Raw genomic sequence first — 20,678 nt, 5'->3', positions numbered from 1 at the left:
CAAACACAAAACACAGACACACACCAGTCACACAGTTATCCAATAAAATATAGGGAAAAACTGAAAAACACACACACTCCCTGACAGAAAATTAATGAAAGGAAGGCTTAAGGCCTGAAGGGAGGAAAAACTATTCCTATATAAAGGAAAAAGGGAATATAGGGCGAGATAGTCAGTTATTAGTTAAAACTAACTTTTAAGAAATGAAATCAGGAAAAAAGAAAAATTTTTTTGACTAAACTTTAGTATAAGTACTACAATTTTACCTGAGCTGGTAATAGGAGACCTTTTCGCGAAGCGACAAACGAGATCTGGCGTAGTCACGCCTTGCATCATGGGATATAGGGTTGCCTCGAGCTGGTAAAATTAGCTCTCGAGCTTAGCAAGTGCCGAGTCGGAGCCGAGGATCGGCTCCGAACCCATCCAGCAAGAATGAAGGCGAGTTTGACAACTTAACATTTTGGCTTGTTTGTACTTGGTCATGTTCATCACTTACATTGCCTCATTGGCATTTTAGGTTATCTGCCAAGGTAACCTAGTACTGGTCATCTTTCAAAAACTCAGACTCCCCTCCCTGTCTTGAGAGGGAAGTCTTCAGCTGTTAAAGGAAATGAATGGTCAGGCTTTTCTTGCCATCCAAAGAAGAAAGTCCTCTGACTCTTCACAGGATCCTTTGCAGATTTTTCTGGTTTGCTGCTCAGATAAGCTCCATTTGGAGACCCCCTTGGTCTTATTTCATTATTATATTTATTTTTATATTTCTGTTTTTACGTTTACTTAAAAAATATTTTAATGTTTTATTTCTATCAGTGTTTACAGTAATTCCTGAGGGAATTCCTGCTTGTAGACGTGTTTATTTGTTTTCTTTTTTTTTTTCCATAATAAATTTTTATTGTTAAATATTTTCCATACACAATAGAAATCAAACACATAGTTCACTACTACTACCTTCAAAAATATATACAATATCTACATAAAATGCTTCCATATGAAAATTGACATTATTCCAAGAAAAAGAAAGACCATAGAAATAATTTGAGTCAATACAGATAATACACAAGCTATCCAGCAACGTAATTCAGCCAAAAGTAAAAGATCCAACGACTCAAGAGAATGAAACAGGAACGTTCTTTATTCAGTTAGCGCTTTCACCCAACAAGGGCTTCCTCAGATTGTACAAAAAACCAAGCTAGCACAGTCCATATATAGCCATCCAATAAACCAATAAAACAATTATATAATCAGTTTTAAAAACAATTAAACTATCAATTGTGAAACATTTTCCTTATATAAGGCTAGATATTAAATGTAATGATTCCTGATCTCAGTCTATCTACATGTATATAGGATATATATGTGTATTTAATAATAAATATATGTACTTTACAATAAATATATATAAAAAACATTTAAAACTGTCACACTATACACATTATTTCTATTTCCAATACTAATACATGTCATTCACAATTTGTCCACAAGATGGTACTCTATCACATGGTAAATATTAGATGTTAGAATTTCATATATATCCATAAATATAATACAGGGTATAATAATTGATCTACATTTGTAAAAATATACATATATAAAAATATATATATATAACTAAAATTAAATATTTATATACATTTAAATCTATTGAACTTTACACATTAGATGTTTCAGTTTTCAGCAGATGCTTATGATTCATAGCACTATAACACATAATATATCTTTAGTGTTTTAACAGTTGTAGGATCCTATTTCATAAATACACATTGTTATCTCAAAACATAACTCCTTTAAAATGTATATGTACCTACCAACTAACTGTACTACCTACATAATTATCTATACTACCTACAAAATTATACAAATGGGAGACTTTCACGGGAAAAATTTCATAAATTCTAGTGCTTCAACCCTCTTCCTAGTCTCCTTTTCTTTAAAAATGGATGTAGGCTGACTTTGTCATTGAGACCAGGGGGATGGTCAGCCTTACATCTAATAATCCATTTAGTCTCCATTTCCAGGGTAAGGGTTTCTAAATCCCCACCCCTAGGGGTATAACTAATAGTTTGTATGACAAAGAAACTAAATTTGTGTGTGTTGCCCCTCGCTTTATGATGTTTAGCTAGGGCATTATGCTCATCACCTATCCTCATGCTATAATCATGCTCCCTGATCCTTTCTCTTAACTGTCTGTTTGTTTTACCAATGTAAAACGCTGTGCAGGAGCAGCACTGGGCTAAATAAATGACATTCTCTGTCCTACATGTAGTACCAGTGAAAAAATTAAAAATTCTACCTGAAACCGGTGGTTTAAATGTAGTGTCCGTATTTATAAAACCACACTGGTTACAGTTTTGACAAGGAGTTGTATTAGTAAAATGTGTATTCTGCTCACTTCGAGTCTTATGGCATAAAATTCTTTTCAAATTTAACTTATTTTTGTAACAAAATCTAGGTCTCCCACCAACCAAATTACTAATTTCATTATCTATTCCTAAAACATGCCAATGTTTTTCTACAATAGTTCTAACATCATATATATCACTCGTATAAAATAATGGTAGGCTAACAAATGTATCCCTGTGTTCATTAGGCTAGAGAAATACGGTCTCCCTAGGGGTGGGGATTTAGAAACTCTTACCCTGGAAATGGAGACTAAATGGATTATTAGATGTAAGGCTGACCATCCCCCTGGTCTCAATGACAAAGTCAGCCTACATCCATTTTTAAAGAAAAGGAGACTAGGAAGAGGGTTGAAGCACTAGAATTTATGAAATATTTCCCGTGAAAGTCTCCCATTTGTATAATTTTGTAGGTAGTATAGATAATTATGTAGGTAGTACAGTTAGTTGGTAGGTACATATACATTTTAAAGGAGTTATGTTTTGAGATAACAATGTGTATTTATGAAATAGGATCCTACAACTGTTAAAACACTAAAGATATATTATGTGTTATAGTGCTATGAATCATAAGCATCTGCTGAAAACTGAAACATCTAATGTGTAAAGTTCAATAGTTTTAAATGTATATAAATATTTAATTTTAATTATATATATATATTTTTTATATATGTATATTTTTACAAATGTAGATCAATTATTATACCCTGTATTATATTTATGGATATATATGAAATTCTAACATCTAATATTTACCATGTGATAGAGTACCATCTTGTGGACAAATTGTGAATGACATGTATTAGTATTGGAAATAGAAATAATGTGTATAGTGTGACAGTTTTAAATGTTTTTTATATATATTTATTGTAAAGTACATATATTTATTATTAAATACACATATATATCCTATATACATGTAGATAGACTGAGATCAGGAATCATTACATTTAATATCTAGCCTTATATAAGGAAAATGTTTCACAATTGATAGTTTAATTGTTTTTAAAACTGATTATATAATTGTTTTATTGGTTTATTGGATGGCTATATATGGACTGTGCTAGCTTGGTTTTTTTGTACAGTCTGAGGAAGCCCTTGTTGGGTGAAAGCGCTAACAGAATAAAGAACGTTCCTGTTTCATTCTCTTGAGTCGTTGGATCTTTTACTTTTGGCTGAATTACGTTGCTGGATAGCTTTTAAAACGCTAGCCGAAGCGTTCCTATACCGATTGATTTGCTGCTTCTTATACATTTATTAGGAACGCTGCTCCTCCTGTGGAATACTTTTGTTATTTCATTTCAACAGATAATACACAGTTCAAATACAATATTCCCTCCAAATATATAACCAATACTTAATACATTCACAATAACAGTATTATGCTAGTATATGCTTGTTTTTACGGTTTCTGAGGAAACCTTCAGTATTTCTCGCAGTATGTATGTATGTGTGCTGTTAGACACTAGGGGCTGTCTTATGCAGTCTGAACTGCAAATTAATCGCACCTGTCTTCACTGTCATTGATCTTCTTTATTTTCATCTTTTGACAGGAAACTGCTGCAGAACTTGGATTTTTCAGCATTTATGCATTATTTTCTATATGTATGGCTCTGCTGTTTGTATTTTTAACATCAGATCACAATTTCACAGTGCATGAAGTTGTTTGGCTGCACTATGATGATTTTACTCTCTCTCTCTGACAAGAAAAGTTAGTTTAAATTGCTATTAAACTTTATTTTATGGCAGTTTAATGTGGTTAAGTGTATGAAGCTAATTTTTAACCAGGTTTGGACAGTGGTTGCTTTGGTGTTTGGACCTTGTGTACTGGAAATTCATTAACTTTTGTCAGTTATAAAAAAAATTCTGAACACATTTGAAAGTGCTTTTTGCAACAATAGGATGGTTTGTCAGAGTTTATTTTTGTGGGGGCATACTTATTACTAGAAAATGTAAGTGCTTATTGTGATACATTATCTGGTACTGTCAGTTTATTGTTCTGGCTGGTGCTCTCTCCCCTGACTTGATAGACCTAACTCAGGTACCCCTCTGTCAAATCTGCTTGCATCAAAAAGAAAAAAACAAAATAAAAATATGCCTTAGCTTACAGCTAGTGATTCTGTGGGGTCACTGCTTGGCCTGCAGACTACTTTTGCCCTGTCTTCCTTTAGTTTAGCTTTGCCAGCCACTATAGAATGGGGTTTAGACACATCTTCCTGCGCTGCTCCAGTACCTGGTGCAGATATGGCAGAGCCAAACCCTTCAGGTGCAGGAGTAGTCTGGAGTAAGGGAACTATGCCACACATAATACTTAGTCCCCAGATATTTTACTTAGTAGTGAAGTTCACAAGAAAAAGAAACATAAGCTTCATCGTACGGCTGATAATAGGCTATAGCTGTATATAAGTTTGATGTAGTTTCTTTAGCGAAGAGTGTTCTGCAGAGAGCTATTTATTTTGGTTGTGTTCTCATACATGGCTCTAGTGCTACTTTGGCTAGAGACCTTTCTGTTGTTTTAGAGAATGATAAGGGATCTGATGAGGACAATGCTGACTTCCTAGTCAATCTGATTCTTCAGAAAGTGAACCTGAGCTTAAGTCCAACAAAGTGTTTACTTTTTGACCAGATGATTGCTAGATTTAGCAATGTTTTTTGCTTCAGGAACTACTCCAGAGCTAGGCAGGGTATATGACCTTACAGAAGATGAGCTGCCCAGTTTTCTGGCTATCCTTGGAAGATGTTTACAGAGTTGTCTACAGGGCACCATTATTTATTCCAGCAGTCCATAAAAAGGCTTAGGGAAAATATAGAGTCTCTGCAGATATAACAGGTCATTTTTTCTTATTTGACTACTGACCCAGCTAGAGTCTCCACAGCTGCCTGCTCAGATAAATAGTCCTTGGATTCATCTAATCCAATGCCCTCTAATAAAGACCGAAAATGGGTTAGATCTTCAGAGTAAAAGGATGTCTCTTTCTAGTAATCTTGTTTATACAGTTGCCTACGGGACACCAGTATCTATTCCAGCAGTCCATAAGAGAGCACCCCAGCACTGCCAGGTTACAATTCATATCATACCTTCCGGCCTCAGTTACGGGATCGCAGTACAAAGGGCGGAGGTGTATCCATATTCATCAAGGATACCCATATCTCCAGGTTAGTAGCGCAGCATGATGCCCCAGAGATCATCCATGTGCAACTTTCAGCAGGCAAAACCACATTTCAAGTTGTAGCCGGTTATAGATCGCCCAACATATCCCAAGATGCTCACTCTGCATTCCTTGAGACATTGGAAAATATAAAGGTTCTACCCAACACCATAATCTTGGGTGATTTCAACTACCCGGGTATAGACTGGGCGAACTAGCAATGTTCCAACTCCTATGCTCAGCGATTCATAGAATTTATAAATTCAAATGCCCTTGAACAACTAGTATGTTCCCCCACTAGAGGGGACAACATATTGGATTTAATCATCACAAATATGGGTGCCCATTGTACCACACCCGTTATCACCCCCTCCTTGGTCAGATCCGACCACAAACTGATAACCCTGGACATCCTCACTCCTTCACCTCCCCCAATCAAAGAAACCATAGTCAAAAACCTTTCAAAGCAAACTTCAAACTACTTGCGTCAGAAATGGAAAGCTTCACTATTCCCTTGCAGAAGGATAATGATATCCAGGATGCGGAATCCTACACCAAGGCACTCTATATGCATCTTCAGGATTGCATGGACCATACTATCCCAAATAAAACCAAGACTCCTTCCTCAAGCAAGAAGAAACCAGTCTGGTGGACCCCGGCCATAAGCAAACTTTACAATAAAAGGAGGAGACTTATACAAAAAAAGGCCAAACCTCAAGTAGAAAAATCATCCCTGATCAGCATTAGTAAGAAATTGAGGGCCCTCATCAAGTCAACTAAAGCTAATTTTGAAAAGAAAGTTGCCAAGGATGCCAAGGATAACCATAAGGCCTTCTATGGCTATGTCAAAAACTTAAATGGCAACACTCAGGTCTGTTCTGAGCTAGTACAAAATGGAACAAAATACACTGACCCTTCTGACATTGCCAACATCTTGGCTGACAGGTTCAGTGAAAATCCCCCACCACCTACAGGGCCTATTACCATTCTAGGGGATTGTGTAAGTCCAATTATTACTGATACGTTGGTTAACAAGTCTCTATCTAAAGCTAAAAACACTGCCTCCATGGGACCAGATGGTGTCCCAGGTGGTGTCATACGCGAGCTCCAAAAGGAATTAACCCCGCATCTTAATACCCTGTTCAGTCTCAGCCTCTCCACAGGATATGTGCCCATAGAATGGCGCACGGCAATGGTGGTCCCACTACACAAGGGTGGGGCCACAACTGACCCTGGGAACTACCGACCAATAAGCCTGACCAGTCTGATCTGTAAGGCTATGGATTGAATCATTATGGAACTCATAAATGGAGAGATTGGGAACCTCCAGTCGCTGGACCCCACACAGTTCAGCTTTGTCAAGGGCAGATCATGCCTCCTGAACCTGGTGGATTTCTTTGAGACAGTTACTCAGGCTATAGATAAGGGAAAGGAGGTACACACGGCTTACCTTGACCTTGCTAAAGCATATGACACCATTCCTCATTCAGGTATTATTGATAAGCTCACCAGCCTGGGCATAAACCCTTACGTCACAAGATGGATAGAAAACTGGCTCTCAGACAGATCCCATAAAGTAAGAGTAGCGGGATCTATGTCCGAATCCAGTCCAGTAACAAGTGGTGTGCCTCAGGGCTCTGTCCTGGGGCCCCTCCTGATTGGCATATACTTCTCAGAAGTACAGGCAAGCACGGAAGGGCTGTGGCTGACTAAGTTTGCAGACGACTGCAAACTGGGTGCTATAATAGAGTCTCCGGCTGACATGAAGATCCTCCAGAAGGGCCTAAATGAGACTGATGCATGGTGTCAAAGCCATGGTCTCAAGCTAAATGCAAAAAAATGCGTAGTAATCCCCTTTGGAAAAAAAAGAGTACCCGCAAACTACAACATAGGAGGTAATCCCCTGAAATCTGAAGAAGAAATAAGGGATCTAGGGACCCAAGTAGATAGTCAGCTTTCCTTTGATAACCATGTTGCCAAAGTGGTTAGAAAATCCTTCTATGTGACCCATCTGATCACGAAAGGGTTCGCATCAAGATCTAAGGATTTAATGGTGCCCCTCTACTCTTCCCTCATCAGACCCATTATTGAGTACAATGCACCAATTGGAATGTACCTGGCTAGACATCTCCAGCAGCTGCAGAGACCACAAAGGTACCTAACCAAGAGGCTTACTGGCCTCAAACAGTTGCCCTATGCAGCATGATTGAAAAAGCTAAGACTGTTCTCTGTTGCATACTGCTTTCACAGAGGCGATCTCTGTCTAACGTACAGAGCCATGTCCAACCCAGAATTGTTGAACATGCTCCATCTTAGCAAAACCAAATCTACTCGAGATACACGCTCTAGGGATATAAACCTCAACACAACAATGAATAGAACATGCTGGAGGGATAGATTCCCTTCGCAGAGACTTCCCTTACTATGGAACAGGTTCCCGATCTACATAAGACAGAGCCCCTCACTATCACTCTTCAAGAGGAACCTTGATGAGTGGATGGGTAACAGAAAGTTCACACCGGGGATCACACCAACAGCACTACTAGATAGGGGCCAAGGGTACTAGCTGCTAGTACAAGGGTCTAGGGAACTACTAAAGGGGTGGTGAATACCGCACAACGTGGCTGGGCTAATATATATGCCTTCGGGCAGATAGCCCACTACCAACCTATAAAAAGGCTCAGAGAGAATACAGGATCTCCTTGGATATGACAGGTCTTTTTCTCATTTGACTATTGACCCAGCTGCGGTCTCCACAGCTGCCTGCTCAGATAAATAGTCCTTGGATTTACCTAATCCAATGCCCCCTGATAAAGTGGGAAAATGGTTAGATCTTCAGGGTAAAAGGATGTCTTTTTCTAGTAATCTAACCTTTAGAGTGTTAAATTATCAAGACTGTATCTGGAAATTTAATTTACAGTGTGCATACAGTTTTGGATGACTTTGATACACCCTTACTTACACAGCAAAAGTCTTATAGGAATGAAATTCATAATGCAAGTTCTGTGCTTATAATTACATAGGGTTGTGATATTTTCAAATGCCCAAAGTGGGACATTTTTGGTACAAACATCAGATTTGCAGGGCAAAACATACCCACCGCCAGTACAAAGGACAGAACTTCAATTTTCGCCTAAATAAAAGCTTATTCTTGTAGCATTTTAGTCGATTATTCTGTTTCTTATAACATTTAGGTGTTTCAGATACAGAATAACTTTTATGCAACTATTACATAAATATAGGAAATATGTTTGCCCTAAAATCTCAGGACATTTGTGCCATTTTTTCGATTTCTTTGCAGGACACAACTGCCCAAAGAGGGACTGTCCCTTGCAAAGTAGGATAGGTGGTAACCCTATAATTGTATTGCTCTTATGCTATGTACCTAGTGTGAATTTTCCTTTGAGTGTTCAACTTATAGTATTGTAATCTATGACTGCTTTCTCCTATGTTTTTCTATGTTTTGCTATAATTATGAATTTAAATGTCTGTATTCTGAACATGCTATGAATTGTATGGAACTTGGGGCTTTTCCCCCTGGGCCTGCACTGAAAATGGGTTACCAACCAGTCAGACTACCCCAGTAAATAAATATAAAATAAAGAAATAAATAACTGGAATAAAACTGTTTCTAATTTGCCTGAGATTTAAAAACATGCACTAAGCGGTAAACTTGAATACGCAGATACAGTCTCAAGGAATGCTGTTTCTTCTGTTGTATTAAGATGGTACATTTGCTTAGGTAATCAGAGCTTCTTTAATGATTTAAAAGCTGAAATTTTTGATGCACCTTTAAGTTCTGAACTGGTGTTTGGGTTCTTTGTTACACAGATTCTCAAACTGTGGGTTGGTAGTGGCAGATTAATGCATGTGGTATCTGAGATGTTTCATGTACCCATATTCTTGCCAAACAAGGCGTCTTCCTTCAAGAATCCGAACAAATGGAAATCCCAGGCAAACAAAAGTCAGGGATCCAAAAGGAAATGACAGGAGGATAATTTTTTAAAACCAAACAAGAGGGGTTCCTTTCTGAAAATGAATCAACCCCATGCAAAGGAATGACTATGCTGAGTCACAGAGCATTCCTACCTTCCCTCCTGCCCTTCCTTTTCTTTCTTCTCCCCCCAGGCTTGTCTCTCAGTCCTGCAGCCTGGCCACAAGTAGTCTCAGACAAATGTGCTCTGAGAATAATTCAGAGAGGATACACTTGGCAGTGGATATAAAATCCTCCCCCTTCCAGGGGAATTCCCCTCACCCACCAGACCAGATAAAACTGTTTAATCCAGTCACATGGCAGAAGCAGGGTTCATAGAATCAGTGCCTAGGATACACAAAGGTAAACGACTTTACTCCAGAATCTTTTTGGTACCAAAAAAGGAGCACTCCTGGAGACCCATCCTAGATTTGTCCTTTCTGAACATCTGTGTAAACATTCACAAATTCAAAATGCTCACCTTACATTCAGTCCTAGCATTACTTCCAGACCACTGTTTCATGGAGACTTCAGAACTCAGGTACACTGATCACCATATCCCTATTGCTCCCAGTTTCAGGAAATGCATTACCCTTTGGGTTATCTACTACATATCATGTGTTTCCAAAGTTCCTGGCCCCAGTGGTTGCACATTGCAAAACCGTAGGCATCCACATTTTAACTTATTTTCACAGCTTGTTGACTTATGCTGATTCTGTATCCAGGTGCTTGGAGTCCTTAGACAAGATTGCATCCCTCCTTTCCCAAATGGGCTTCAAATTGAACCTTCAAATGTCCTTCCTCACACTCTTTTAACAAATTGTTTTCTTGGGGTGTTTGAAAGGCACAGTAAAATGGATGACCATCCTGCCAGAAGACAAAGTTCTGACTTATCAGGGCATAGTCTTGGATTTCTCTCTACTAGATGTATCGTCAGCAAGAGAGCTCCTTAAAATTCTAGGCCTCATGACATCAGTGATCCTCATAATACCACTAACCAGACTATACATGAGAAAAAGTCCATGATACTTAAAAAATTGTTGGATCCAGCACCTTCATCCCTTAGATTTCCAGGTACTGGTTCTGGGATTTGTGAAACAGGAACTGTGTTGGTGTTGGGAACAACTGTCTCTAAATCCAGGAATCCTTTATCTCTTCAGACCCCAGTCCAATCTGGTCAGCAGGACTCTTCAGATTTTATATGGGGAGCAGTGTCCATGGGAGTTCAAGTGTAAGGCTTCTGGGGTCCTCAGGACATGACAAAGCACATAAACATAAAAGAGATGTTGGTAGTGATTCATGCCTTAAAAAGTTCTTCACAACTTATGGACTCTGGTTCCTCTCCTAGTGGTCACAGACAACACTACCATAATGTGGTACCTGAACAAGCAAGGGGGTACAAGGTCATACTGTCTTTGCCAGTTTGGAATGATGGCCTGGGAGCTCGCTGAACAACATTTTCTGACTCTTCAGGCCTCATATATTCCATCAGAGCAAAACACAGTGGCAGAAAGACTAAGCTGATCCTGGAAGACCCTCATGAGTGGAAGCTCCATGTAGAGGTCTTCCAGGACTTGATCCAGATGTAGGGAGCACTTCAAGTAGATATGTTTGCCCCCTTTCAAAACAGACAACTGAAAAAATTCTGTTCAAAACATCCTTGCAGCCACACGTGGAAGACAAGACAATCTAGCATTACTATGGTCAGAAATGTTCCTGTATGCATTTCCTTGCAATGATCACCAAGGTACTTCTAAAGATTCAGAAAGAACTACCAAAGATCACTGTGGTAACCCACTTTTGGGCTAAAGTTGGTCCTCCCTTTTAATGGAATTGGCCAAGGGTAATTACCACAAGATTCCTCACAGACTGGATCTGCTCTCACAGCATCAGGGGTGAATGGTACATGGCTCCATATTGAAATGTTGGCACTCCAAATGCAGAGTGCTGACAAGCTGAAAAAAAGACTGAAAACACAGAAGAAGAGTGAATTTTGAAAATCACTCTTCTCCTTTAAACTTCTTTTTGCAGGGTGGGGGTGGCAAACCTGGTCGTCAGTTCATACCTTCACAAAGCACTCAAAACTGGATTCCTTTTCAAGGTCCAGAGCAAGCGTTGCTAGGATTATTCTCTATGGACTTCTGGATCCTTGTCCTCCCACCTCCCAGGTAGGGGTAAGCTTTGGAAATCTAGGCAGAATGCCACTGAGGCAGTGTTAATGATGAGCACAGTACAAGCTGCATAAGTACTTCTTACCTGTAACAGTAGATGCTAGAATTTCTCACCGTCTTTGTGGCAGCAAAAACACACCATCCCCCAGATTGTGTACAGCTGAGGAAGGTTTCAACCTGTTTGATTCCGTTGTTGTTGGATTTGATTTTATATTTTACTGTGACTGGCTGAGAATTTACTCATGCTAGATTTTTTTTTTTAATTCAGGTACTTTACTGTCCTTCTTTGTGGAAGTGAAAAAGCCTGAATGCTCATTTCATGTCACAGCTGAAGACTTCCCTCTCAGGATATGCTCAGCCAATCATCTGTCACAGGAAAGGGGGGGGGGTCTGAGCTTTTAAAAGCTGGCCAGTACTGGGTTACCTTGGCAGTTAACCCAAAATGCCATTGAGAAAGTCAGGAATTTGAACATCTACTGTTACAGGCAAGTAGAACTTACGCAACTGTACTTTCGTTATCACGTATTCCCTTTCTATTCCACATTCTATGACCTTTTTCCTGGAATTATAAGGAAGTTTTATAACTATTTCAGTGCTCTTGTTAATTTGTGCATATGACTGATGGTGTACAGTAAGCCTTTAGGGTTAACACCTTTTACTTTTCAAAACAAGGGAAGAACTTTGGCTCAAAAAGTGGTCCAGTGGAAGTCTAGTGTGGAATGGCAAACTGTTACTAGAACTTCACAAAATGAAACTGACTCATCTAAGAGTATCATGTCTGGAACTTTTTTATTTGCTTTTTTTGACCACATGATATATCCCGTCTCATAAAGGGGCTAGCTATCTCCAAAGGCATGTGTATTCTACCTTGGTTTTCAGCATATGAGAATATCAGGCACACGTGTCAAGAGTTAGGCATTCTGGGCTGTTATCCGGCAGTCATTCTGATGCTTCCGTTCCCCCTATTGGCCAACAAGCATGATGTATATCTGCTCTACTGGGATCCTATATGTATGAATGTTCACACACATACTTTCTATGTTTAGCTACACAGAAATAACCATGACAATCTCACACCATCATGTCATGCCTTCTTGCAGGGAGCATATACCTTTGGACCGGACCCACAGGTGTTGCACTTAAAGTGGGACACATTATATATGTATATAAGTAAGGATGTGTGGGAGATACTGAGGGTTTGTAGCCTGCAAAAACAATATGTTTAGGTATTAATTTGCAATCATTTGTGTGAAAAAAGATCCTAAGGGAAGCACTGAAAAACTATGAGGACAGGGGAATCACTGTCTGGTACATGTAAATACATTATTTCAGATATGGTCCATTAATTTATAGCTGTAAAATTTCCAAAAGAGCATCTAGAATCATGAGAAGAAAGGGGTACATACCCCTTTCAGAAGCCTTACAGACAACATGGACTAGCAGGACATTATCCCCTTTAGTATGGGGAGCAGGGACAGAACCGTTTCTTGAGTGGCATGGTTATCAGGGTTTACTATCATAAATTCGAAAGTAAAAATAAATAATGTCTTTATTTTCGAATTTATGTATCGAAAATGAACATTTTCGAATAATAGTAAACTCGAAAACAAGGGTGTATTGTCGAAAATGTCGCTTGCGACATTTACGGCGATACACAGCACGCCCACCCTTCCCATAATCACCTACCTACCTAACCGAACACACAGTTATGCAGGGGGGCTGTGCCCCCCTGCACCCCCCCTGTGGGGGGCTGTGCCCCACACCCCCTAACTTAATATTCCAACTCCGAGATCGCACTACAGTGAGGAAAGGGATGCATTTCCCTAACCGCACTGTACCGCGATCCCCTCCCATGACCGAAAGTTAGAATTGTGAATGCACAGTTCATTCGCAATGCAAACCTTCACTCATGTCACCTGCCGTAATATGAAGTATTCGAACATCTGATGTTCGAATACTTCATAGCCGTGCAAATGCACGTCGACATAATGATAGCAAACCGGTTATCAGAAGTTAGCTTGCTAGATGTAACACTATGCTGGTAGGGCAAACTTGTCTGCTATTATTGTTAAACATTTGCACAATATATGGTAGCTAAAACTTTTACATAAATCATGACAACAGAGATTAGGTCTTCATTCTCTTTCCATTAAGTGGCAGAATTTGCTTTGTGAATTAGTATTTTTCAGACTGGTTTAGATGAAATTACATTTCAGAAAAAAATTATTTAGTATGGAGACAAATGTTTTGTAGAAGCTAGCAAAGCTCCTGTCTCACCCAGGAGTTTTAGCTGGCTCTTGTTTTTTTGGCTTTGTAGAGTTCATCTTGTGAGATTGGAATCATTAAGAATTTCTTTTTACTTATTTGAGAGTGTGGAACCTCCCCTGGAGATTACTTATATATTTATTTCCTTTTTTCTTCTCACCACAGCTGAACCGTTAGTTGCCACTGGCTCCTCTTCCATTCACTGGGTCTACTGGACTAGCCTTAGCTTCACCCCAGCCTTGACCTGACCCATATTTAAAGCCAGTGAGAAAACTGGGGATGCTGGTGCAGTATCATACTGCTGCTGGTGAGTGTACCCTAACTCCTGCCACCCCATGGCAGACTTGTGAGTTCTGAAATCACTGCCTTTGGGAGGTGTATGTGTGCTTCCATACATGTGCAACCTCTTGACTAAGTGGCACACTGTTTATACAGCATAGAACTCACCAATCTCATAACACTGTTTGCAGTGAGTCTAGGCTGCCTCGCTTCCCCGGGATGGGTGAGCTGATATCAGCTACTCAATCCTACCCTCCCCCCTGTGGCAAAGGGTGCGTTGTAAGCAATGACTGATCTGATGAGAGCTGAGTACAACAGAACAGTGACCTCCTTGGACCTGGATGGCATGGCATTACTTATAAGTTGTCCAACATAGAATGATTTTCTCACCCTGGTAGACATATGATGGTCAAAGGTCAGATAACGGTCAACATGCGTTCTCAGATCCCTTACCACTGGGTCTACTTTTAGGTGTGTATTATCAATGTGGTAATTTCCATGGGTAGCTGTCTTTTCAAATAGTCACAGAGTCAGAAATTTCTTATGCCTAGGTGTTGATTGTGGGATGCTTATTGAACTGCGTAAGTGCTTTCTTAGTTTTGGGGGAGGCTTAGTTTATTGTCGCATGATACATGATAACACACATTAAGCAGGTAGCAGTACTTCCACATTGTAGCAACAAACTTCCTCAACTATTTTTTTCCTCCTCATCACATTACTGTTTAGTAATTTTTATGTTGCCTTGCATTTGTGCTCAGGTACAACATGTTGCTTCAGAATAAACATAAGCTGTGGCAGGACAGTATATTAAAGAATGAAAAAAACTATATGATTTACCAAAAAAAAAAAAAAAAAACAAAAAACACAAAAACATGTAGGTTGACACTTCACTACCATACCTCTCAACTCTGCATGCCAGCTCGAAATCTGTTATTCTAACAGTTTTCTAAATTTTGAAGAGCAATATTTAAAATCTTTCCCTATTTTTGTATCTTTCTCCCTGCATCATTTTAGGCTTTCTCTAGATTTTTCTTGCTAAGAGATTTGCAAGTATGTTCACTATGCATGCGACAAGAAACAGCCTCAGCACATGCAACTATTAATTAAAAAAAGTAAAACATTATTTTTTGCAAGGGGGGGCTCCCCTACACCTCTTGCTAATTATGTACACTAGCATGAAGATCACACAGTCCCCAGGGAAAGGGAATATTCCTCCATCTGGGGACTGTCAATCTCGCACACCTGTCGATTAACTGCCTAGATGACCATATGCAGTCGACTAGACTGCTGTTGACATTACACACTCCATATTTTCAGTATATATATATATATATATATATATATATATATATATATATATATAATATGGTTGTGTCTGTGTGTGTGTGTGTGTTTGTAAGAGGGGATCTGGACACTGTAAGATCATGGAATCAGGCTCCATAGCCTAGAAGAGTGGAGCCATGACCATAACTCATATAATCAGGGTCCATTTATTAGCCCAGGCACTAAGGCAGAGAGAGTAAATATAGGGCTTACTTGCTCACCTCTTCTAGGGATGGGGGTGGTGGGGGAATGCATGCCCCTGTGATGAGCATCCAAACAATAATCTTTCTATGGAGACCAGATTCCTGAACAACAGGGGCATGGCAGGTTGTGGGTGTGTCACCCATGGAAGCTAGTAACTTCACCTTTTTATAAAAACATGGCATACCCACCCCTTAGGCATTTGCAGGAAATGCACAGGAGAACTAGTAAGTTTAGGGGGAAAACACTAATGCTTGTGATGGCATAATGAGATTATAGCAACAACATAATGAGATTACAGCAGCTGCATAATGAGAATACAGCAGCAACATAATGAGATTACAGCAGCTGCATAATGAGATTACAGCAGCAACATAATGAGATTACAGCAGCTGCATAATGAGATTACAGCAGCAACATAATGAGATTACAGCAGCTGCATAATGAGATTACAGCGGCAACATAATGAGATTACAGCAGTAACATAATGAGATTACAGCAGCTGCATAATGAGATTACAGCAGCAACATAATGAGATTACAGCAGCTGCATAATGAGATTACAGCAGCAACATAATGAGATTACAGCAGCTGCATAATGAGATTACAGCAGCAACATAATGAGATTACAGCAGCTGCATAATGAGATTACAGCAGCTGCATAATGAGATTACAGCAGCAACATAATGAGATTACAGCAGCTGCATAATGAGATTACAGCAGCAACATAATGAGATTACAGCAGCAACATAATGAGATTACAGCAGTAACATAATGAGATTACAGCAGCTGCATAATGAGATTACATCAGCAACATAATGAGATTACAGCAGCTGCATGATGAGATTACAGCAGCTGCATGATGAGATTACAGCAGCAGCAACAGATCTAATGGTCAAAAAGCCCAGCTCTGGTTGCATAGAGGGATAAAGAGCAGATGATGTCCCAGGTGATACAGTTTTGATTAGAAGCCTTGGCACTGATGACTTTGGCAAGATAGGATGGGCGTGTCCATTCCATGGGAAATGGTGGGTAGGAGTTGGCTGTGTACTTGCACAATCCCTCAGAGGAAGGGCAGTGCTGGTAGTATCCTTCAGCATGAGTGTGCAGAAGGATGCACTTGCAGGAAGAAGACATTGTGGGTCTCTAATGCGCTGCAGTTCACACATCTATTCTGGGATGGGATAGGATTAAGCCATCCAAAAAAAAAAATCTTCACTCTGATGCCAGCAAGGTGCTTCACCCTCATGGCTGCCTGAATGACAGCTTCCTCCAGACAACTTATACTTAGGCTGGATGAAACTCCTGGTAAGTAATGGATGGGATGTGTTTGACTGGGTGTGTGTGTGTGCGGCTTAATGGTTAGCAGGTACAGGGATAGAAATCACACAGGAAAAAATCCCTTAGTCATTTGCTGCTTAGCTCAGAAATAAGAAAAAAAAAAGATAGGAGAATGAGTTCATGATGAGTAGTGAAATTTACTTCCTTAATATTACAGTTGCAAATGTATGTGATGTGATTGATGTAAATGATGTGTCTCAGGGTATAGGCCTCCATATATTCCATTTATCCTCTTTATTGCTGTTTTTTTGTTTTTAAGTCTGTCCTGTTTTCCATTTATTTCAGTTGGATATGCAATCATGTTGTCTACAAAAGCTGAGTACTGTATAAGGCTTTACATGATCTCCACAGACTTTTATGAATGTAGTGTGTATCTACAGCTACTTCAGCTGCAGCAGCCAGGTATTTACCTTTATTTGACAGTCCTAAAACTGTTTCAGCCATGTACTAAGTTGCACACCTCACTATTCTTCTGCCTGATGCCTTTGCACTGTCAGGCTGCCTGTGGCAAAAAAATAGCTTGGAGTGGGACTGTTGCACTAAACTACTCTGCAGCATAATATGCCTGAATGAACTGCCTGATTAATTACTTATGAGTATATCATATGAAGCTCCATTTTGAATGCTACTTTTTGATTCAACATTTCCCAGAGCATCAGCAAAATCCACCTTTGTGCTGTAATGCTGTTTCTGGATCTGACCAACAGATAGAGAAATTCCTTTTTTATGCTCCCTTTTTTGACTCCTTTCCAGCTTTACCATCAGACCACTTCATTTGATGGACAGTTCATTTTCTTCTTCTGGTTAGTCTCAGCACCCCATATCACCCTGCATTGTCTCCCTATTGTTCACTGGGAAAATGCCTCAATGGTGCCCTGGTATTTGTATACTTGACAGTGGGAAATGAGAGATGGTGAAGAAAAGGCCATCATTCTTGAGTGGTTCAAACTTTTTTTGGCATGTTTCTCCAACCATTCCCCCTTTGGTCAGTATACATGTGTTAATGACCTATTATGCTGACCACAATGTGGGTGCATGCTTCTGCACATGTGCACTGCTTCGCTACAGTTCAGGCACCCACGGATTGGGCTCATGCTCCCCTGGCCTCTCAGTGCATATGGAGCTGCAGTTTCTGGGTGTCCCCCCCAAATGGTATTCCTCCCCTTTCCCCCAAGAATGGGTCAGCTGACATTGGATATTCACTCCTGTATGGCTCCTGTAATATGTAGACTGTTAAGCAAATGTTGTCCAGCTGGACCATAACCATGGTTTTATCCCACTGCATAATGCATAAAGATATAATCCAGGGGGAAAATTACACTCAGAGAGTTTATCTTTGTCATTGTCCAATAGGTAGATGCTGGTTGTAAGAAAGAAACCCAATTATATAATTATATTTAAAAAACAGTATTTCCTAAACACAGGCATGTTAGAATACTGTTACATGTTTTAAGGAAAATGCAGTTTCCAGATCCTACTATACTGATGTTGAGCAAACCATAAGCGATGGTAGGAAAAAATTGCTTTCTAGCCTGAGCTAAAAGTTTTGCTCTTACTTCTGTCAGTCCCTTAATGGAAAACCAGAGAATGTTGCATCAAAACATGAATAAAATTCCACAGATATAGGATGGACAGGTAGAGGGACAGGCTCCCCAGTGTAATACAACTGTTGGAAAAAACTGAAAGGAGGAAACACCCACCCTATTTAAAAAAAAATGCCTACTGTTTTCCTTATACCTAAAAAGAAACCTAGTGTATTAACAACACTAGAAACTTTACAGTAAATGTGGACAGCTGAAAATTTGTGGTGGATTTCTATTTATAAATGCTACTGTCACAGAAACCTATGGTAACAGATAAGGATTGTTTTGCCCTTATAGTCTTCCAATTTCTCCTATCTACTGTATAATATAAACATCCTACTTCACCAGTCACTTATTATTTATTTTATTTTATATTTGTTGACCGGGCTAGTCTAACTGGATATATGTCCATTTTCAGTAGAGGCCCGGGAAGAAAAGTTCCAAGCATGAACAGTGACAAAGTTTACAATGTATAACAAAGACATATAATAACAGTACAGAGGTAGCATTGGTTGAAAGAAAATTATAGTATTAAAATTATAAACTATAGATATTATATTAAAAGTTAAACTAAATAAAAAAAAAATTATACTAAACACAAAAGTGGGTATGAGCAAGACAGAGTAAAGCCCTTATATTATATCCTCTTACTAAGAGGAAAAAAAAGAGAAGTAATTAGATTTGGAGACATGCTTGTACTGACACACCCCTTATAAAATATTGCCTTGCATCAATCTTACACATTTTTGAATTCCCTTATTGTTTGTTCAACTCCACTACCCTGCTTCTGGAGGATGGATACTTGAATTCTCTGCTACCCAATATTTCTTTAAACTTTTCCTGAGTTATCTACCTTGTTTTTCAAACTGTGTCCTGTTCTTTTACTCATATATTCCTCTTGTAACCCACTGATTTTACTGTTGCACTAACGTTTCTGTATTGCCTCCTTCCTTTTTTCAAAAGCAAGTCAGTTTTGACAACAGGACCTGTTAAATAGGTTTATCTGTCTAGCAGTTTTTAAGTTGGAGGGTTAGGTTGCAAATTGCGAACAAGTTTCATTATGTAGTCCAAGGTTTAACTCCCTCAAATGCCACTTGCAAACTGATTGGCTCTGAGCAAGTCATTTAAACAACAGTGCTCCTGGTCACCCTTGAAAAGGGGCAATTGTGTCTAGTGGGCTTACCTGTTTAATAAATAAAAATAAATAAACACCATTCTGAAGTCATTAAATAAAAAATGTAATGTTTGAGTTTGAACCAAAGCTTCTCGTACAAACGAGGAATAGTTTTATATTATATCTGTACTTCCTGACTCAATTAGCTACTACAGTGCATCCTTAGGAATGAAACATACGAGTGATTAATTTTGTATACATTTTTTAATTTATCTATATTGATAAGAGATTTTTTAACATGTTAGTAGCAATTTAAAATGTCTGATGCTATTAGCATTTATTTATTATTCACATGCTGTAGAACCACTTCATCACCATCATCATTGTTAGCAGATGTGTACACATGCATGTCTTACCTCCAAGTTTTTAATGTCAATGTGTAGTGCCTCTGTGCTTAGACCTTTGTTGGCCTCTGTTGCTCTCTCCTGCAAAAGAAGGATAATTAGTTTATTTAAAATGATTGACAATAGTAGTAGCATTAGCTTTGTGTGAGATTTCCCTGCAAGCTGACAGCAATAAAATTTCAAGGCAGAATCTTAAAGCAATGACAGACATGCAGTCACATGGTATTTAAGTGACACCTATCAAGTCAGATGAATAGCCCTTCTTATCTACAAGCCATGAAAAATGACTTGATTAAGAAAACAAGGCAGTGAGCAAATACAGTGCAATGGAAAATACTGGTAATTAGGACCAATCAATTGTACATTGCATGAAGTGAGCAGAAAAAGTATTCCAGGAAAGGAATGCGTTACATCTGAACTTCGAAGGAGCAGCAGACCAAAGTCAGTATTTAAGGTAAGAAAGCTTTATCAAGGGAGAGT

At 39.1% G+C, this 20,678-nt stretch overlaps 1 protein-coding gene across 1 annotated transcript in view; it reads right to left on the bottom strand.

Moving 5' to 3' along the window:
* Window positions 1-20,678, bottom strand: part of LOC122809783 (receptor-interacting serine/threonine-protein kinase 2-like) — a 298,126-nt gene that overhangs the window by 74,920 nt on the left and 202,528 nt on the right. The window contains exon 9 of the mRNA XM_044081525.1: window positions 20,211-20,279. Coding sequence (XP_043937460.1) covers window positions 20,211-20,279 — 69 coding nt within the window. The remainder of the gene's footprint in view (window positions 1-20,210; window positions 20,280-20,678) is intronic.

Source organism: Protopterus annectens, chromosome 8.part0 (assembly GCF_019279795.1).
Source record: "Protopterus annectens isolate FY-2018-M chromosome 8.part0, PAN1.0, whole genome shotgun sequence".
NCBI classification, from domain to species: domain Eukaryota; kingdom Metazoa; phylum Chordata; order Ceratodontiformes; family Protopteridae; genus Protopterus; species Protopterus annectens.
This window is presented reverse-complemented; position numbering and strand designations above follow the sequence as displayed.